Source organism: Aedes aegypti, chromosome 2 (assembly GCF_002204515.2).
Source record: "Aedes aegypti strain LVP_AGWG chromosome 2, AaegL5.0 Primary Assembly, whole genome shotgun sequence".
In the NCBI taxonomy this organism is placed as follows: Eukaryota; Metazoa; Arthropoda; class Insecta; order Diptera; family Culicidae; genus Aedes; species Aedes aegypti.
The window spans coordinates 212648963-212671700 of NC_035108.1; the positions used below are offsets into that span (position 1 = coordinate 212648963).

Consider the following 22738-nt stretch of genomic DNA (forward strand, 5'->3'; position numbering starts at 1 on the left):
AACCGAACTTTTCTTCCGAAGTTATTATCTGTCAAACTACATGTCAATGTAGCCAGTGATGACACCGGTCCTGAATGTAAATAAACATTTCAATTTGGAAATTATACTTGTTGTTGATCTTCAATAAGCATTAAAATTGTATTCTATCCTTGAATTTTGTGTTGGAACCGTGAATATGTGAGTATTTAGCTGCTTATCTTTAAGTTTTTTGTAGGTATTGAATATTTTCTCTTCTCAGCATCCAATGGCTAATGTTATCATCCAAAATGTTCGACATCGACAGGCCAATCCAAGCACAGTTTATCATGCCCTATATGGACACTACTTCTTGGGAATCTCGAAGCAGGATTTGGCCAAAATATATGGGAAATCATTGGCAACCATTTACAATTGGTTCACCAAATATGAAAAAGACGGCTTGTTCCAGCGAAAGCAGCGGAAACAAACGTATAAGAAATTTTCGAGCGATATGCGAGAGTGGCTAGTCGATCTTTATCGAAAAGAGCCGCTACTTTTCTTGGATGAAGCTAAGCAGAAGTTTCAACTTTACTTCCATGTTAACATTAGCGTTTCTTCTGTCTGCACAATTCTCCACGATTCAGGACTATCATGGAAGGTTATAGAGCGCCGAGCCATTCAAATCCGCAATGAAGAGATCGTACGGTACTCGCGAGAAATGTTAGCCATTCCTTGGGATTTGTTCAATCTAATTTTCTTGGATGAAGTCGCGTTTGACAATCGCGACATGCTTCGCCGTAAAGGATATGGGGTAGTTGGGCAGAAAGTAGTGTACAGAGGTGAGTTTTGTCGAAAACCTCGTGAATCCTTTTTGTGTTTTCTTGGAGTAGGAGGAATCCTGGATAGCTTTTGTACCGAAGGCACATTCAATAGGAAAAAATTCGTTGAAAGTTGCCGCACTGTTGCTCTTAAAAATCGCCAGGTTCAAAGCTATCCAGGATTTCACTCGGTCTGGATAATGGATGGCGCAAGGATTCACTGCGATGCCAACATTATAAGATATCTCCGATCAATTGGAATTATCCCAATTTTCCTTCCCGCTTATTGCCTTTTCTTTAATCCCATTGAAGTTATTTTCGGGAAAGTTAAGCAATACTTGAAAAGGATTCATCGTGAAGGCGATCCTGTCCGTTTAGACGTATGCGAAGCAGTCAATCATTTCAGATTGTATTCATGCTACAAATTGTTCCAACACTGTGGCTATTTTCCGGGAGGAACATTTTTGCCAGAAAAGGCCCTTGAACAAAATCAGAAGGAATTTCACTTCAATATTATTCCAGAGTAATCACAAGCCAGTTACCAAGTGAATGAATTATCTAACGTGTTAATTAAACTGCCAAGTCTACACCACTATAATCAACTGCTGTACCCCAAAATGCAATAATTAAAGTCCTGCAATAATACCAATCTTTATCCATTTATAAGCGCAAATACATGCATATAATGATGAAAAAACATTTTAAAACTTCATTTATTTATCCTTGAAAATAAACAGTATTTATGTTCTATGTGTTGTGATTCTTATCTCGACAAAATAACTTATGAATGGTCAACATCCCGACAATCCGTTACTTTCTCAGCTAACTCTCGGCTCAGCTCAGATTCTTCGGGGCGGACAGCATCTTCCATTGCTGTAAACAGCTGTGCTTCTGTTGATCCTCGGACTGCCATTGAACTGATTCTTTGTCGAACGCTTTGCATAATATCAAAGGCACGGTCAACATCATTTCTCAGCTCCATGAGTTCACGCATCCAACTATCGTTAACAGTGTGAGCAACGACCAATCCTCTGTGGGCTGCATGTAATCTCACTGGCTCAGAAACCGCAGTCCATCGGAAATATTTTGATAGCTGAAGTGGAGGTGCTTCCTCTGTCTTCAGCTTTTCATGTGTATGGGCCGGGGAAGAATGAATCAAATTTGCCCAGAGGAGCCATGAGCTTTGGTGACCTTCAAGATGTTGATGTGTGTCGCGGAGGGTTTGAGCTAGGGCGGCATCGTCGCGCATAGAGTTCGCTCCAGCTCGATCTTGTGATGATGGTGCAATCAATTGACGCAGAACTAGCTGGTATTGAGCAGCGGTCTCAACCTTAACGGAGTACGCATAAGCGTAAATCTTTATGGTTTTTTCTCTCCATGTTGCAAGTACTCGAGGTGTCACAACTGAAGGCGCGTATGTCTTCTTTTTGGTTTCGTCGTACAGTGTGATAAACAAATCAATATCGTCCGGTTCCGGGTGTTGTTTCTCCGACCACTTCGGTACTTCATCTTCGAATACAACCTGACGTTGAATTTGAGGATTCGCTGCATTCCAAATGCGTTCCAAGACATCATGAACCGAATCTCCTTCTACATCATGTTTTCCGAATTCCCTTGGTCGTAATTGACCGCGGTACAAGCGTCGAAAGAAAACTCCCGTAAAAACGAAAACGTAGTCGGAGCTCTTTTTGGATGATCCTTCCCCTGCATCTGAACTCGTCTCACTCAATACGAATGTGCTATCGTCGGATTGATACGGATGCGCTGGGCCCTCATCATGAATCAAGTCCAAATATTCTTCGTCCTCGAATCTATATAAAATATCAAAAATTATAGCTTCCACAATAAAAAAAACGTAGGTTTTTACTTACACGTCGTTCATATCGTTGATATTATCCATTTAGACTAGGAGATGATTCGATTTATTTGAATTAATTTACTTGAAACTAGTGAGCAAATTACTGATTTCACATTCGAGAGGTGGTGCAGAGAAGATGCGTCGAAGGTTAACAAACCATAGTTGAACTGGTATTCTATGTTGTCTGATGCGGGTGACGTGTTATAATAAATTATCACAATAGTCTTTTCGTAACCATCTCATACTTTGATCAAAAAAGTGTTGATTCGTTTTATTATTTTACTAATTTAATTATTTTTATTTAAAAAAATAGATATAAAGAGGTATTTGTCAATGTTTTCAATGTCGACAGAAAATACAATAATCGATTGTTTCAGTTTCGACTACCATCCGAAGATACACTATGGAACTTCGGTGTAATATGAACGTCATGTTGGCCGAAGCTGTTTTCCTAAATTTAATCTGAACGGACAATAATATTTCACAAGTAAAGATAGAGCGTGGTGGAAACTGTATGAAAATCTGCTCAAAACATGAAAAATCAAAGGGTGTCGATCTTACCTACAGTGTCGGTTTTACCCTGATTTCCCCTATTTGAACGCAACAGTAATCCTTAGATATACAGTGAAACTCCTTCGACGTTTTAGTTTTTGGCATGGAAAATTCCCTCCGTCACCCTATTTTGCGATGCTACTTTGTGTTCCTAATAGGAGAAAATTTTAGCTCAAAAGACTGTCGTTAGTATCTTCGGAGAGAAGTATTTTATAAGCATGTCCCAGACCGCCTGTTCCAAACAATGCCCATCTCCCTATGCGTAGTTGCGGCTATAATGTACAACCCACATGTTCTCTGCTCTCTGAATGTTTTCATCTGCGATGCCAATGGGTCACATCTCGCACGACGACGCTTTCTCCTGTTAGTTCGAAACGAGACGTCGCGCATTATAGACGCTTTCGGAAAAACGGGCGTTTTCCTCCCACTTCTAGAGAGGGTGGTTTTGTGCTCCTGCTTGTTACTGATAGTGATCCATGGTGGATGTGTGAGTGTATGGGAGAAAAAGCTCAAAGTGCTGCGTTTGGATGCAACATGCAGTTAATGATGCTGTGCAAGAAGGATTATAAATGATTTCTGAACGATTCCCTGCAATATTCTGATTGAACAAGCTAGGATTATCGTCTACTTTGTGCCAAACAGTGCTAGCCTGGATAAATCGCAATCGTGAACTAAGTGAACAAAAGTGAAAAGGATGAGTCCTAATCAAACTCCTCTCCTCCATCGTGACTTCAGGGTGGCTTAGGGTAGTCTATAAATAAATGTATTGGGAGGTCTCAAATTACCTTCCAATAAAGTATATTCAGTACAAATTAAGGTTCAGCCATATTTTTAATGTACATATTTTCCGAAAAATTGAGGAAATACTAAATGAAATTTAAAAGTTAAACCAAGCACTACTTCTCCAGCTTCTTGGTATTTCGTGTCCACTTTAACAGAGCCTGCTTCTCAGCTTAGTGTTCAGTGCAGCACTATGATTTGTTGAGCCTTTATGGCTTAAGTAGATGAAAAACCGAATTTAGTACTCATCTACTTATAGGTATTCTACTAAACAGCTCGAAGATTTATTATCTTTATGGCTTGTTCACAAATTTCATAACGCTGAAGGGGGTGGGTGGGTATCCTAAAATGGTTACAGTTTATACAAAATTGGCAGAATATCATTACAAAAAGCTTTAGAAGGGGGTGGGTGGGTGTCAAAAAAGTCCATCCACCTTCAAATATTCAAAGCAGGCTATTATGAGTTTTAGATACTTGGACATTTATTGATCTAATCATTATTCTTGTCAGAACCTGACCTTTTGTTTCGTAAAAACTTCAAATAAATACTTGTTTTTAATTATGAATCGTGGTTTACGGCCAACCAGCCGAGTGGAAGTTTAACAACTACTGAAAAGCTAAACATTACATATAATTTGCAATTGGATTAGATGCACAAATTGATGTGAAAATTTGCGAAAAAGTTACACGTCTTCTCAGTGAGAATCGAACTCACGACTTCCCGATCTCTAGTTGGGGCGCGTTACCACTACGCCATGAGAGGACTCATGAACGCAGAAGTTAACCTGAATTCGAATTCAGCTCAATAATCACGTGGTCCTTTTTCGCAAAGTGCACCTCTTTCGGAAGAATTAGATGCCCATCCAAACACAACGCTTTCTATATATATCCAATGCCTAGACCGAGAGCGCATTGCTTTTTAGGTATAGGAATAGCACACTACACTAGCCAGCAACTGCGCTGGCTGAGGTTTCTATTGTGTGGGCTTCCAATGGGTCACGACGTTCTCAAACGAACGGTTACGGAACATGAGTCCGTTGCTCGATAAATACTTGTTTAAAAAAAAAATTACCACAACACTAAGCTTATAATGCATCTTATTATACTTACAAAAAATGCAACAATATTTTTATTAAAAATTGATAAAAAAGTTAAAGGAATCGATCAAGAATGCGCTTTTGCTGATCGCAGTACGCAGCTGAAAAGAACTGTCAGTTCAAATGGGAGTCGCTGTAGAAAATTTCTGTAGGGAATCGGCGAGAAATTTCTTTAGCGATTCCTTTTCAGTAGCAAATCAGGCTTTAATATTGACGTTTAACTGAAAAAAAATGAATTTGTCATTTAAATAACTATTGAATTAGATGTGTTGAGTACACAATTTAAAAACAACTATATATTTTTTTAAACATATGAATGTGAAGATTTGTAATTTGTTCTCTAGATTTGTGCCCTTCGAAATTCGAGGTTTGGCTTCGATGCATCTTCACCTCAGAATATTTGAAATCGGTTGAGTATTCATGGAATTATGGTCAAACAAAAATGATTTTTTTCAATAAAATGAAGAAAAATTGGGAGGAAACTACTTCTAGTTTTGATTTTAGACAAATTTGATGTTCTACATACTTTTCATCAATTCAATTTTGATGAGAATGATGCATATATCATTGAAATTGGGTAGAAAATAACAAAGTAATAAATAATTCACTGGAAGTCAATTTTATAACTTCGAAATTCACCTTCAAATCGCTTGCGCCACTTCTAAATATTACTATTTTTGGTTTGAGAAATTTGAGGTTTCTCTTTTTATGTGATTTGAAATAAGCAGTGCACACGAATTTTCGGTTTTTAGAACTTTCAAAGAATTTGCCGCACCCTAGTATACATTCAAGAGCATTTGTGCATAGTCTCTAGAAATTCCTTTAAACAGTATAATCGTTCTAGTTACATTAGTTGCGCTGCTCAAAGACAAGCAGACTAACACTGACCAAACTCCTATCGACCAAGTTTCAAAAGTTTAAAAAGAAGGCTTCAACTCTTCTTCTTTCTATTATTATTCTTCTTCTTCTTCTGGGCATTACGTTCTCACTGGGACTGTGCCTGCTTCTCAGCTTAGTGTTCGTATGAGCACTTCCACAGTTATTATCTGAAAGCTTTCTTTGCCAATGTTGCCATTTTCGCATTCGTATATCGTGTGGCAAGTACGATGATACTCTATGTCCAGGGAAGTCAAGGAAATTTCCATTACGAAAAGATCCTGGACCGAACTGTAATCGAACCCAGACTCCTTCAGCAAGCCTGGTGGTTCCAAATTTCACAATCAAAGACGCGTACAGTTTTTCCTTGGTACTTGTTTTTTATTCAGAATCTCTGGAATCCCTGTGATTTGTTTAAGAATTCTGGGACTCTTTCAGCCTTTTTCTAAGGATTCTAGAAATTTAAATTCTATAGAGAAACTTCAATTTAAAATATTTGGGGAGTAATCCTTGAAAAAAAAATCACGAATGAGTAACGCACGGAAAAAATCTTGTTACTTAAAACATTCTGGATGACTTGTGTAATGAATGTTATGTTAAATTGTTTTCAATTTATTGTAACAACATATATAACATAACAATATACATGTGATTGTCGCTTATCCATTACATTTATTGTACTTATCCTGCACTTATTGAATAAATTAAAAAAAAAAAATAAAAAAAAAATCAAAGCGTTCAAAAATATTGGGAAATATGCATTGATGACGCGAGTTATGTGCATCGAAAAAGACGTACTATTAGAATTTATTTTTGCTGTGCAATGGGGCTTCGGATTAGCTGATTATCTATATGAACAAATCGAGAGCTCAAAATTTAGGAGCCAAGAACGGCGCCAGCCACTTTTTTTACAGCCATAGAGGAAGGAAAGCAATGTTAGTAAGACAACAGACAATCAACCAATATGTCAACAGAAATCATTTGAAATTTGTATCAATAGCCAGCATTGGATCTTGTGAAGAATCTGCCAGAAACCTGTTATGAAACTCAAAAGAATTGTTGCAAGCATCTTGCAACTCTATATGATTGTTCAGTCTGTGCAGCCTTTGACTGAAGACGGTGTAAATTGTCTTATTTTTAAATTTTCGTTGCCTTCCTGCTTAGCATTTTTCGCTCCCACGCAAAGAAGCAAAGGCAGCACGCTGCTCTAGAGTATGTCAGCGAACTATGATGATGTTAAGGAGAATTATCAAACCTGAATCCTAGTAATATCTGACGTGCAGTGCAGTTAAATTCTAAGGCCAAAGAATAACTGCAATCTGAACTGCTAAAATTGATCATTTAGTATGGAAAATTGAATAAATTGCAAATGTATTGTCCAATACTGTATACCCTGATTATCAGTCCAAAACAAGAAATATATGAAAACAAACGCCCATTCCGCTTGAATATAGCATAAAACACGTCACAAATAAAATTTAAGCCATTTAAAAGTGAGTTTGAGGTTTTGGCCGACATTTGTTCTAGATTGCACCACTGTGTAATGGTCTGTAAGGGGTTCATCATAAGCCACGTGGTTATATTTATGGGAATTCCCCTTCTCCTTCTCCATCATCATTAAAGGTATGATAATCATTAGAGCAAAGCATCATTTAGAAATTAGTTCAAAGACTGTAGATCTGTGAGATTCTATATTGAATAATAATCTACAAATACAGAGTTGCCCATAAATAAATGCGAAAATCGTCATATCATGTTTTATGGTAGTTTATATATAGTAAATGTGATCGAAACATAAATGTTATTCATAATTTGTATTGTTCAATCTATTTAGACTCAGTATTTCGCTTTGGACATGATTTTTATCTGTTACTTTCACCTTACCAGAGAGGAATGTGAAGCATACCTTTAAGTTTTATCATGCGGTCGTCGAGTTCGATATCTTTGTGATGAAAGCTTCTAAAACATCAACGATGGCGTGAGATTCTTCACAGGCCTTGTCTCTAGCATTTACCCATATCAAATGATAGAATTGATTCATATCTGGGTCAATGGAGACTTAAACATATTTTCGAAAAAACGGCTCATTTTGTAGAGCCGTGGTTGAAGCTTCATATAAGAGTGATATGCGCCTCTGTTTTGCTCAAAATCTATGAGCTAGTATTGATATAAGTTGTCTCTAACCGAAGGAACAAAATTCATTCTCAAAAAACTGTTATAGACCTCAATATTTATTTTTTTATTGAGCTTTCACAAAAAATAAAGACATATTAAACTTATAAGACGCAAATGCCCTCAAAACAATTACCCTGGCAAAATATCTCATAGTGACCATGAAAAACACGTTCTCTAAGAACTCCTTTATCCTCTGATACGAAACAAACTATTTTTTTTTTAAGAATAAAGTGTGATTTTCGAAGGTGGAAAGTTCATCACCAGAATATACCGACAATCAGACGCTATTTCTAACTTTAAGCGAGCAAAACCTTTAAACTTGTTTGCTTCATTACATTATTTAGGACAGTAAGAAAAATCTGACAAAAATTGTCCTATGTAGCGAAGTTATGTCAGAATATACTACAGTAATCAAAAATTACATTCACTCACAAAAACAATCAAAATAACGGTTGTGGATGCTATAGGTTCAAACAATTTTTGCTTTTTTTTACGTGTCATACTGTATAGTAGTCTGCAAAAATCTGCAAAATATGTTTTTGGGAGAATGTTAATCGGATTCTAGGATTAAGAGATTATTTATTTTTATTTTATTGAGAATTATTCCTGGAAGAAATTCTGATCGATATCTTCTTATAGGCCTCTGCACTGTTTTGATTTTGTATGGGATTTTGACGTTTACTGGCCTTGTTGTTTACACAATTTATGGAAGAGTGAAAGAGAGAGATTGAGTGTTGTGCAGAGCCCAATGGAAATGTTTATTTAGGGTCTGTCCCAATTGCGTTGTTAAAACGAGTCCGAACTTAAATTTGACAGTTCGGAAATTATTCCCCCTCTGATTTCGATCTGTCAAAAATAAGTCTGCTTCAGAGGAGACTTATTTTTGACATATCGCGAATTATTTCGCTAGTTCGCGGTTGTTATTATGGATGCCGTTTACGTTTTTGTTCCCGCTTCGATTACCGATGTGGTCGGTCTGATCTTCCAGCTGCACCAAGGAACTCTTGTAAGTTAGTAAATGCAATTCGCCGGATTTTTTTCAGTATACATGCAAGATACCCTGCTTTGGAAGTAGGGCGCATTAGAGCGCATGTGAATCGAATGCACCACTTCCGAAGATTTTTATCTAGTATAGATTCCGAGAAAAATCCAACGTCGGAGAGGTGCCGTTTCTAGCTTTTTACCGTGCTATAAAGCTTCCTTGGTGGGATAAGTTGTGCAATCCGGGTGGTCACCCAAAAAATTTCTGGGTTGGATGAAACGAATAGTTGCAGGGCTGTTAGCGAGTCACTTTTTACCTTGTAATTAAAAAGTCACTATTTGCGTCAAAATTTACTTTTTCAGGTAAAGGGTCATTTAAGTCACTATGTCAAAGAAAGTATGAGCTGCGCTAGCTCCTCAAACTCAAACAGCAAGAAAATATTCTTAGCGATAATGTTTCACAGATTTTTGTTGTTTTAAAAGACATCAACTTTATCAATATGGGCCTAAAGGTAGGGATTTTTGGCTCTTTCTGGAATGTTTCAGGTGAATATTTCTCAGAGATTTCTGTCGAAAAATTTGAAAAGAACTCTTTTGAATGAAAACTTGTGGTTTTGTAATATCTACTTTGATCATTTAAGTCCATTTACGTAAAAACAGGGGGCTAGGAGGTTCTTAGCCCCACTAGTAAATATACTCTCATGCTAAGTATGCACTTTGGATTTTTTTTAGAGGATCTCGATGCGTGGGAAATATTTTGCAAGAGATGCTCAAGAGAGTGTAGGGAATATCTATAAATGGGTCAATTATAGTTTGATCGCAGTACGCAGTTGAAAAGAAATGTCAATTCAAATGCAGCTCGCTGTAGAAAATTTCTTGACCGTTTCTTCCGCAGAAATTTTTGCTTTTCTTCAGCAGGACAGCTGCATGGGAAATTCCCTTAAGGAACCACCCAAGAGAACGTATTTTAAGGGGGAGAGGGTGTATTAAAATTCAAAATATTTCTTACAAGGGAGAGAGTACTTGAAATCTCATGTATGACGCCCTAGAAAATTAAAACAAAACAACAGTATTGTCACTCAAATTGAAAATTTATTTATAGCATTCCAACAAGTGTCGTGCAGTGATGAATTTTCATGAACCTTGCTTCAATTTTGAATGAAAAAAAAAACTGGTTTAAAATATTTATAAAACGTTGATTTTTTTCTTTAGAGTATTAATAATATTTGCCTACTCAAGAATTTTGCGCCCTCACTAATAATAAAGCATAAAACGTAGAGAACTCTATTTCGCGGTCTCTCTTCTGGTTTCACACTAATGACATTATGAATACGTGCAGATTTTCTTTTATTCTGACGAGATATTCATAACGTATTTGTCCATTACGCATTCTGATTATAATCCATCAGTAGAGCAGCAGCACTTTTGAACAATGATATCGAAGCGCGGCGAGTTGAGGCGCGTCGCAAGTGAGTTGTTCGCTGTCCGTTTTGGTGTCCGATTGCGAAATGGGCCAGACAAAAATTAAATTTGACGGTTCGTTGATTAATTGGAGGGGAACTAATTTCTGAACTGTCAAATTTAAGTTCGGACTAATTTTAGTAACGCAATTGAGACAGACCCTGAACTGTCAAATTTAAGTTCGGACTAATTTTAATAACGCAATTGAGACAGACCCTTAATAAAATAATCTCGTAAAATGAATGCCTCAGGTTTATCCCAGTTCTCTAATTGACCAGGGCAGCAAATGAAGCAATTGAAAAGACAATTATAAAAACTGTCACCACTGTGAGATTACAAGAGGATCTTCTTTTCATAGCATTGTCAAATAACGTGAAAATCTATTTGTTTGCTCAGTAACAACCAACTGCACATTTTGGTTATCAATGGCATTTAGGGCAAGATCATAAATCAAGCGAGAAATGTCCCTTTTATCATCCATTGTCATAGGAACCAATTCACTTGGCTTAAACTGTATAGAGCTACTTTTCGCCAACATCGTGTCGTTCACATTATGGTTCACCCTACTTCAGTGTTCGCATAGCACTGTGGGTGTGTGAAGTATACGTTTATTTACATTGAAGCTAGTGTTTGTTACTAGAAAAGCTTGCTGGATGGGACACTGAGCGACACTAAAGTCGTGCTTACGGTTCATAGGAGGAGTACAAGTAGCGAGACAAGGCTAATTTTTGCCCTTTAGCAGCCGTCCAAAGTGAAGCACCGCACAGATGGGATGGGGTTTAGTTAGCATAAACACTATAGGACACTAATTCACTGTTTCGATACATGTAGCCATATAGAGCAAATATGCCGTTCACTTAGGTCCTGCAGTATCTCGGTATGGTTGCAGCACAAGTCGTGGGAGGATACCTGTCTGAGCTGTTATTTCTTACCACCTCTAGAGCTCCGTTTTTCCTGTTTTTTATCTGCTAAAGCGCCCAGCAAGACCATTCATTGCAAACTCAGCATGGCACAGCAGGAATCACACAGTTGGTTTGAACGAAGTAGCTATAGTTGTGTTTGTGAGGAAACTTATGAGCCTTTTGCAAATGGTATGAGAAATTAAATTGACCCCACCAGCAGCTCGACTTCGATTGCTATTATTTGGTTTACTTATGAGTGAAATATGAATCACGTACCATGCGCCTCCATCGATGTGTGGACGAGGGGATGCAAGAATTCAGGTGCAAGAATGTGGTTTCGTATTTTCCAACGTACATGTGGATATTTATGAGCTCGTTTGATAACCTTGAAATAATTCTTCCCATTAAAATTTTATGAGTTATGATTTTGTTTGTGTTTAGATGATGAAACGAATTCTTCAGGGTTAAAGGGTTTCAATTAATGCCAACGAGTTATTTTGACGAAGTCCTTACAATGAATGATATTATCACATAGCTTCATAAATCTTCGCCGCAAAATTCATTGTGTTTCTGGATAACTAAAGTAATTGTGGAATAGGAGATTTCTAAATATTTGGCCATCATAATTTGAAAAAAGTTTCGAACTTTTACCCATCTGGACGTTAGTTAGATTGTCCAAACAAATAAAATATAAAATTTCAATTCAACTTTATCGCTCATGAGATGCATTGGTATTGTTCTTCGGGTAATAGATAACAGAGTCACTCAATTGGTAGCGTAATGTTAATGTAGCAGAAACAGCAGTAGGCAAGCGGTATCCACATGAGATGAAAATAATTGAAGATAATATGCTACGAATATACGAATTTTGCTTCATTTACCTCTAATATCTATAATCACATTCTATGACATTTCCCGGAAACTTCTTTTCATGAAATGCCGTTGCCCAGAATGACCCATTTCCCGGAAACCCATGTCACGGAATGCCATTTCCCGAAACGCACCAAAAATTAACTTTCGCTTGTATGTTTTTGCGAGTCCTACACGCAGCGAACTGGACAATCGAAATTCATACATTACACGCAAAAAACTGTGCAGTAAAAACTACCAGTTTAGGAGGTTAACTTAAGCACTCGCACCGGCAATTTTCAGCAGACTAGAAATGCGCTTGAATTTACCATGTCTGTTGTCGAAATCAGATTGTTGTAAATTATTTCTGTCAAATGTACCAGTAATGTGGTGGGATGTACCGTAAACATAGTAAATTGGTCTGAAATTCCTTGGTAGTTTCAAGAATGGGTATAGTCAGCTAAAATAGGTATTTTAACCACAGATTTTTTTTCCCGTGTACTTACAAAAGATGGAATGATTATTACGCCGAGTTCTACCGCAGCTGTCAATATTCTTCCACAGGCTTGAAAATCATCGTATCATTAAGGCGAAGTAGGCCGTCATTGAAATTTGTACGCATCGTTGATGATTGTTGCTAATTCATCTCAAGATTTAGAATCAAAGAAAATCAGTTGGTTTTGCACTGACACAGCTGAAAAAGTATCAGCATTCTTTATGCATGTTAGCGTGTACAGTGATACAATTTCTAGTCAATATAAACTATTAAGACTGAGTTTTATGACTTTGAAATGCAAGCTGAAAAGTCATCATTGTTGCCAAAACGAATGACGGGCTACTTAGCCTTAAGGTGATTATAGAACGAAGCCACACCTCAAATTTTTAAGAGCACAAGACTTGAGAACCAAACAGAGCTCCGCGTTGAAAATTTATCCCATTGGTCACCACCAGCAAGCAAGTAATTTGATTGAACAGTTGTCAGGTTCTCCAGTCTTGTGCACTTGAAAATTCGAAGTTTGGCTTCGTTCTATAATCACCTTACGAAACCATCGAATCACAGTATGCTAGTAGAGTCCAAAGCTTTGGGAAACATCAGATAACAACAGTCATTAGTGTGGTTTCCAAGGTATCATCGCAGCCGATCGATGATGCTTTGAGAAAATCAGCAATGCGACTGCTGCGGTAGCTTTCTGTTCAACCGTAGAACGGAAAGTTATCTCTAAAATTGCAATATTGAAATACAAATACACCCGATTCTGTTTTTGCACGGATTTTTTTTACACGGCCGTGCAAAAAAAGTTTCCATACATTTTTTTCCGCCAAAACTTTATTTTTGCCTGAAACGTCGAGAAATGGTGTTACTTTTTTTGCACGGTTTTTGAAATTTTGAACTGAAAACTTTTTTTGCACGGTACGCATCTCCCGTGCAAAAACAGAATCGGGTGTACTTTATGAATGCTAAAACATCGCTCTTTATCAAAGCGTTGAAAGGTGATTGATGCACGCACGGGCCTGTCGATCGCAAGGTTCTTGGTTCGATTCCAGATTATCACGAAAACAGTTTTTGTTTTCAAATCTTGGTTCCATTGTATGAATTTCAATCAAATTTCTCGTGGCGAATTTTTATATGGGGTTTGTGTATATTTCGATAGTCCATTTGTCTGAGTGTCATGTTTGTAGAGATTAACGCTATAACTTGAATTGGCCACATACCCCAGGGCACCTGGAGCCTACCACAGAGTGGTCATGGGGGCCGGTAGTGCTGAATTTGCTTTGGGAAGCATTACGTTTAAATATCTTGAAGTTTGATGCTCATACTGATATGGTTCCAGATATGTTCCTAGTTGGCCACTTCCCCAAAAGCACCTGGAACCTACCTGGAAGTGACCACTGAATATGCTGCTGGAAGCATTATTTTGAAGTTTGATGCCCACTTGGATATAGCTCAAGATAATATATAAATGATTAAAATACATATTTAAAATATGGAACCAGTTTTACGGAAATGGTCATTTTTCTGAAGATTTTCACGAATCTCAATGCGTCCGGTGGCATTAAACTTCCTATTAGTTCAATTTTCTAGGAAATTTATAAACATCTATGCAACTTCAAACCGCACAAAAATCTAGAAAATTGGTCTACATGATACTGAATTAAGCTTGCAATCGGATTGTTTGGAAAAGATCCTACCCGTAGATTCTCGATCTAATAAAAAAATCTAGCCCAGCTCTTAGCCTAACTGATAATATCCCGACCAGACGGAAGAAACAAGATTATCACAAAATGTGTTCCCCTATATGTCCCCTAATATGTAATATAATATATAGTTTGAAATGCAATATAATAAAATGTAATGTAATGTAATTACACATAATATAATGTAATATAATATAGTAGCTTAGCTTAGCTTAGACTGACTACACATATCAATGGTTGCTATTCCGTGATTGACCGAAGAATCAACTAGAAGTTCGACTGGGATTGGCCATAATCTTCTTCAGTGTGCATAATTCAGTGCTTCTATTTATACATGGTCAATAACGGCGCCGGCCACGTCCTTGCAGTCAGGTGGGATTGGGGGAAGGAATGTTAGTGTGTAACCTTTGCTATTTGGAGACCGTGTTTGCCTCTGCATCTCCACAAAGATTACTAGGAGGGATGTTCGTTGGGTCACAGGATTCACTTTGATAAGCGATAAGACCATGATAAATAATTATTTGTGAGATATAAACATGCTCATATGTAAATATAATATTTTCATTTGATATGAACAATATCTATGTAGAGAAAAATTATGCCGACACTTGAGGTGACGAACCTTTCAAAGTTTGTTGAATAAAGTGAACCTTTCCAGTCTACACTTGTAGTGTCGAATCATTCGAAGTTTTTTTAATTACAAAAATAAAGGTAAAAAAAATGAGTTTTGAAAAAAAATAAAAAATTATACATAAATAATTTATGAATCAGAGTTTATGTCGACACTAACAGTGACGAACCTTTCAAAGTTTGTTGAAAAATCATATTTACGTCTCACCGTTTTAACGATTAAAGGTGCAGTCATACATATTTTATAGATTAGAAATAGTAGCATGAAACGAGCTCACCAATTGATCCGTCATCCTAGAGCAGCAACAATCCACTTTCAGCTTCACTCGTTTGCTCGGCTATATAAAAGCACTCCGAGAAAATAGGCGCGTGACCCGAGAGGGAAAACAACTGACGACTGCTCAGGCTTTCTTGACGCACTGCCCAGGAGCAAGCGTCAATGTCGAAAGATCAAAAAGAACTAATCGAACGCGGCACTTTTCACTTTACTCGACCGATGCGCGACATGTTTGATATTGCCCTCATCGCCGGCCTCCGCAAGAGCAAGCGTCAAGGTCGAAGGATCAAACACAACTAAGCGATCACGCCACTTTTTCACTTCCACTCGACCGATGCGCGACTTGTTTGATCCTGCCCTCATCGCCGGCCACCGCAAGAGCAAGCGTCAAGGTAGAAGGATCAAACACAACTCTAATATAATGTAATATAATATAGTATTTATAAACTCTCGATTCAGTACCCTGAAAATCACTAAAGAGGTAAATGAATGCTGTACTTGGCATATAGTAAAAATTTCCAGGTAACAATCCTGTAAAAACAAAGTTCGCGTCACGTTCAGTAACTCCATTTCATTGTCCAGTTGCACCTTCAATGATGCTCTGATGCTCCGTCCCGTTTCCAGTATATTGTATTGTATCCAGTATATATATTTTTTATATCACCAGTTGTTATAAAACATGTACCGTTAGTAGTTAAAATAACAAAAAATCTAACGAAATTTGAACCAAATTAAACTAAAATAAAACAAACCCTGTTACAATTATGTTAAAATCATTAGAGAATATGTTGCAAGAATGTTACAAAATAGCAAAATTATAGCAAACTATGGTACTGTTTATAACATCGGATGTTATTTGAAACAAACTTATTAATGCGATATCAAAAATATAACAAATGTTGTTATGAATGTGTTACGAAAAATATAACAAGTTGAGAACAAAGCCAACATGTATCAACTTCTGTTATTTTTAACTGCTTCTGATAGGAATGTGTAATAATCTTGTTATGTGGTTCTGGTCGAGATGGTGGGTAGAATCATTATTTTACAATCACATTTACAAAAGATTCTTGGTGCATGCCACATTTTTTTTCATGATTCTGATACCGTTTTGATTCATATTACGGACACTTAAGGTGAAACATCTCGGAATCCATAGATGGCCGGCACAATGGCCGACTTCTCCCCCTACTCACGTTTTCGAAGGCACAAAACTAGAGAAATCGTTAGCAAACGTTCCTGATCTTCTTATTTTAAGCTTTCTGCTAGTGCACAAAGCCAAAATAAGAAGTGCACTGTTGTGGGATACTTTCTTCACGAGATTTGTACCTTTGAAGTTTTAGCGCAATCTTGGAAGTTGATTCCAAACTGTTTCACCTTAAGGCCTTAGTGAAGTATAGCTCAGCATAGATCATACAAAATAAATCACTCTGTATGATTTCTCAGCGTTAACGAGCGTCGGAAACCCTTAACTTTCGAATGGTGGCTAAAGAATACGCATTCGAAACTTCAATAATTTCAAATAAATCGAAATGTGTGCCCTTTTCATGATACTTATTCCGGACGCTTCCTCACTTTTGCCTCATATTCCGGACACTTTGATTCGAATTCCGGACAGCTCTTGGAAATCATTGAGAAAACACTCAAATCATCAATTAAAATCGTTAAGCCACCTAACAGACGTATAAGGAAGTTGTGCATTATAAATTTGCATAGATATCTATGGAATATATTTATAAAAACGAGCCTTGAAAGTAAGAACATTTGAGCGGCAAAAATTGAAACATTTCGTGTGAAATGTTTCCCATACAAAGTAGAGTGTCCGGAATTTGAAGCTGCCCGTAATATGATTCAAAACGGTATTATTTTGCTGTAAAACTAGTGGTCCAAAGTCACCCTTTTGGCCCAATGTCACCCTAAACAACGAAACTTCATTGGTTTAAAAGTCATTGCGCATCTCGAAGGTCACGTTTTCTTTAGTTTATTTACTAAACATGGTTGCAACTACAAACAAAAGGAAGGGCGAATCTCTGAATTCGCAACTTCCTTCCAAAAAAGTGGGATTTAAAACTGTCACTAAACGTGGCAAGAATGGAATGGAAGAAAAGTTGTTTCTACGGAATGTGCGCTTTCTTCCAAGGGTGAATTGGATAATGTTGATAATTGCATCGAAATGAGTAATCAGTTCGATGCTCTAGACAAATTTTCCGAACACCAAATCTAAGTAGTTTCTAGCCCAGACTCTTTGATTCAAGTGATTAAACAAATAGTGCCGCCTATCGTGGTCAGTTTTTCCGAATTTGCGGAATTTAGGCAGGAGATCTTGAACTCCATCAGGGGAATTAAGGTTTCCTTCCAAATCGCAAAGAAAGGAGACTGTCGCGTTTTGCCGGAAACTCTTAAAGATCGTGAACTTCTTCTCAAACATCTTGAAGAGAAGAAGCACATTTTTTTACTTATGACGATGAAACTGAACGTTTGTTCAAAGTCGTCTTGAACGGTCTCTCAAGTGACTATAAGTCACCTGAAGAGATCAAAAATAGATTAAATGATATGCTTTTATTTTCCCCATTCCAAGTATTCATTATGAAAAAGATTACCCAATCTGGTATTATACGGAAAGGGCTTTCTCAAGAATATTATTTAGTTCACTTTAACAAAAAAATCTAAATAATATTAAAGCTTTAGAAAAAGCAAGACTTATGTTCGATGTTCGTGTGACATGGGAACATTTCCAGAAACCTGGAGGAAATTTCCAGAACCCCACTCAGTGCCTTCGGTGGGATCATGGAACCAGTGTTGTTCAGACTCATTTCCCCGAAAATAACATTTTCCGAACTACGAAGCCACGAACTACTACAACCATGATCTATCATCCTAAGATAGAAAAGCAGATGGTTAAGCTTGAGTACTGCACACAAAATCGATCAATGTTGATCCCAGAGAGCCACAATTCAAGTTTCGGTGAAATGAAATGAGTGAGTGAGTGAGTGCGAATCATTTCACCGTGCATTTGATATGTGCAAATTGCGGGGCAATCATAAGTCTAACTTTTGCCCTTCGCGTAGGCGAGTCGTCGAGGCTCGTGCCAGGCAGATGAAAGATAATATGCGTTACGATAACGGTCGTTTCCGGAATTTCGTTGGTAGAGTATCGAATAATACTCATTTTTCAGTTAACGATCGCTTGAATAGGAATCATACTCATCAGGTGGATTATAATCATGCCCATTCACAAAATAATTTTACAGTATTGGACAAAGCATTTGCAACTTTTTCGATTTTCCATACAAAATGACCAACTTTGGTAAGCTAGATCTCATTTATTTATGGACTGATTCGAATGAAATTTTCACAGTACATCAGACATAACTTGAATTTTAACATATATTTTTCAATAGTTTTTCCAAACACGAGTTTATGAGTAATAAAGGTTTATCTTAAGTGTAATTTTCGACGAAAAATTCAAAACTAATTATCTCAAAATCTGATAGCCCTACACAAAAACTATCTTCAGCAATCTTCTTCATCTCGGTAAAATCTACAACTTTGCTGAAGATACTATGAAGCTATTCCTTCAATATATTCAATTATGTCATTTACAAAAAATCGTCAAAAAATTCACTTTAGTCAAACCGTTACTGCTTTTGAACTTGTGATTGGAAAAATCACTCAAAAATATATGTTAAAATTCAAGTTATGTCTGATATTCTGCCAAAATTTCATTCAAATCGGTCAATAAATAGCCGAGATAAAGCTTACCAAAGTTGGTCATTTTGTATGGAAAATCGAAAAAGTTGAATATGTTTTGTCCAATACTGTATATCGTTGGGTAGCCGTTCGAATCTTTTAATTTCGAATGGATCTACCCAAGGAAAATCATATGCCGATGTCGTAGCAGGTAATTTGAACTCCTCCCCTTTTCATACTACGAGTACCCGTTCTAATTGTTTCAAATCAAATGAAACTTCGTCTACCGAAAATTCTAACGGAAAATCATCAGATATTGTATCCACTTCAAGTGATATGCCTCCTTCTGATTTTATTTTTATAACTGAACAATTGAATCAAATGATTGATGCAATGTTAAAAACCAACACTATGACTGAAGCAGTCCAAATTGGTATTAAATTTACTAATCAAATTGTTATTAGACAACGTTTTTCTAATGGATTCAATAAATAATAATTTAAATACTTTAAACTGGAATGCTCGTTCCTTCAGTGGTAAAGAGGACGAGCTGTTTAATTTTCTTACAGCTTATAACTTACATATAGCAGTTATTACTGAAACCTATTTAAAACCTGGATCCCAACTCAACTAACTTTTTTGTTTATCGTAATGATCGACTTGATGGAAATCCATCTACGATAGATTTGGTCTTAATCGACTCTAGTCATCTTTAGCCAATTAGTTACTCATGCTGATTTTGATTCTGATCATGTCGCTGTTACATTTCAAATATCCCATGGAGCGATTCTCAATCTTATCAGCTCCACTTTCAATTATTTTCGAGCCGATTGGAATATATATGAAACATCTATTGACTCTGATCTTGATGTTAACATATCTTTTTTAAACAAAACTTGATATTAACAATGCTCTTGAAACTTTAACAAATTCCATTGTTGAAGCCAGGAGCATTGCAATTCCTAAAAGTGAAGTAAAATTTGAATCCGTGATTATAGACGATGATCTTAAACTCTTGATCCGTCTTAAAAACGTGAGGAGAAAGCAATTTCAACGCACTCACGATCCTGATATGAAAATTATATGGCAGGATTTGCAGAAAGAAATGAAAAAACGGTTTTTACAATTGAGAAACAAAAATTTTGAAAATAAAATTTCTCAATTGGACCCTGGCTCTAAGCCCTTTTGGAAATTATCTAAAGTTTTGAAAAAACCTCAGAAGCCAATACCGGCGCTGAAAGAGGAAAACTAATTATTACTATCTAATTTCAAAAAAGCTCAAAAACTTGCCATGCAGTTTGAAAGCGCGTACAATTTTAATTTAGGACTTCCTAGCCCAATAGAAAATCAAGTTACTCAGGACTTCGAAAATATTCTCTATCAAAAGAACGTTTTAGAAAATTCCTGTGAGTCTTATTTGGAAGAAATTGGAACCATTGTTAAAAAAATCAAAAATCTGAATGCTTCTGGCGATGATGGACTTTTCTACATCCTCATCAAGAAACTTCCAGAAAGTAGCTTATCAATCTTATCAACTAAGACTATTTAACAAATGTTTTCAGTTGACATATAATAAATTGGTCAGATGAAGTTAAGTATCTAAGGCTCATGCTAGATAAGAATTTAACTTTCAAAAATCACATTGAATGCCCAGCCAAATGTAACAAATATGTAGAATGTCTCTATCTCCTTATTAAAAGAAAAATAAAACTTTGTCTTAAGAACAAGCTTTTGATATTCAAACAAAATTTCAGGCCAGCCATGTTGTATGCTGTACCAATATAGACTAGCTGTTGTAATACCAGGGAAAAAGCTCTGCAGAGAATTCAAAACAAAATTTTGAAAATGATTCTGAAGCTTCCTCCCTGGTATACTGCCCATAAAAGAATAACTGTCCCATATGGATTTTTGAACCAACACCTTTTTTCGTCGCAACATCCATGTTTTAATATATACTTTACTATGCATATGAAAATTAACACACTTTTTTTGAAAATGTTGTGGAAAAATATGAAGCTGGAGCAGTCCCATATTGAAAAATAAAGGCATAACAGTCTCTATATAAACTTTTGACTCAAACAGCAACTGCAAAACGTGAATTGTGTTCAAGTTTATATTTTTTGCTAATCAATATAAGTAAAATGAGTTATCTGTGCGATTGTATCAAATGAATATTGCATGTAGAAATGCACTAGAAAATTATAAACATTTGTATGAGAAGAAAAAATTCAAAATTTGAGCGCTATTTTCTCAATGGCTACTAATTCAATATGGGACAGTTATGCTTTTATGGGCAGTATAGTACCAATGAGTAATATAGAATATCCAATGTTGAAACATTGTAACAAATGTCAAATAAAATAATTATTAATTTCAGGCAAAAATCGTTACAATCTTCTATTGCCACGATTAATGCGTTATATATTTAGGTTAAGTAAATTGAAAACGTGTTTTCAATCAACTCACCTGCTAGGGTAGAAGCACCGGTTTTGGCCATGCGCCAGTTGTAGCCATAGGGGATTATAAATCGTTTTACAAAGTCAATCAATTTTGTATTCAGTAGATCACATTCACATGATAGAGCTACATTCATTTACTCGTACAAATTGATTCAAAACAAAAGAAAAACAATTAATTTTCCTTATAATTTTAACTCCCCTTACCCTATGTTCCCTTAGTTGTGGGTGTTCCTATAGTTGCGGTAGTGCCTTTTACACTGATTTTATTACATTAGCCAAAGAACCGACACTGCCAATCGACGTATTGGCTTGTTTATTCACGGAATAGTTGAAAAGAGCGTTCAAATTGCTTTAAAACTGATGAAATATCACTAACATTGCTAAAACTGTTCTTACTTGTACCAATAGTTGCGGTAAAGTGTTCCTATAGTGGAGGATCCCATAAGAAAACCACGGATACCGCAACTATAGGAACACCAATTAAAAATATACCGCAACTAAAGGAACAGTGTATCAATAGTGGAGGTATTATTTTTCACTGACATGCCGTGGTTTACTGCGATGAAATATTTTTTCTCATTGAGTCAATGATCGTTACTTCCCGTTACAACATTAACATGTACATTAATTGCGCTTCTTGAATTTAGGCGGTTTAATGAAGTTCAATAGTGCTTAGTACCTCCACAATTCTACACAACATCTACCCTACACCTAATTTGGCCAGGGCACTCCTAATTTGGCCAGTCTCATGAGAAATCAATGCGATTGACCAATTTAGGAACCGAAGTTAAATCTCTGGCCAAAACTGGTTCCGTTGGCCTATATTGACTAACGGGATTTTCAAAGCGAAATAATGTTTTAGCTCAGTTTTGATATTTTACACACATAATATGGATTGAAAGCTTGCATTTAACATATTTGTAGTATAAATACGGCTTCCCATTTAATTTTTATTGACATTTTGTCTTAGGCTGGCCAAAACCGGTGCTTTTACCCTACGGCAAATGAAATGTGTTATGTTGTTCATAAAATGTTAATAAAATCTTAAATTTGTTTTACCAAATAAGAATGATAGTGTTGTCAAATAACACAGAATACCTAGATATAAGAAATGAATGTAATGTTTGGAATGATACTAATAAAGAAATAAAAAAAACCTATATCAAATTTGTTTCCGGTT

At 36.4% G+C, this 22738-nt stretch overlaps 3 protein-coding genes across 5 annotated transcripts in view; 2 read left to right on the forward strand and 1 right to left on the reverse strand.

Moving 5' to 3' along the window:
• LOC110675529 lies at positions 1-1411 on the forward strand. Its single transcript, XM_021840823.1, has 2 exons — positions 1-177; positions 239-1411. Exon 2 carries the CDS (start codon positions 245-247, stop codon positions 1301-1303), a length of 1059 nt encoding a protein of 352 aa, XP_021696515.1. The 5' UTR covers positions 1-177; positions 239-244; the 3' UTR covers positions 1304-1411.
• A 199-nt stretch (positions 1412-1610) lies between these two features.
• On the reverse strand, positions 1611-2712 carry LOC110675161. The gene is made up of 3 exons (XM_021839551.1): positions 2648-2712; positions 1968-2587; positions 1611-1711 (listed from the first exon to the last, which is right to left on the reverse strand). Exons 1-3 carry the CDS (start codon positions 2674-2676, stop codon positions 1611-1613), a joined length of 750 nt encoding a protein of 249 aa, XP_021695243.1. The 5' UTR covers positions 2677-2712.
• Positions 2713-3567: 855 nt separating this feature from the next.
• The window catches only part of LOC5576985, a 109148-nt gene continuing 89977 nt past the window's right edge, over positions 3568-22738 (forward strand). Inside the window, exon 1 of one of the 3 annotated variants that reach the window (XM_021843887.1) lies at positions 3568-3679. The gene's annotated coding sequence lies outside the window, so the exon portion shown is untranslated. The other 2 variants (XM_001663036.2, XM_021843886.1) reach the window with 2 other exon arrangements.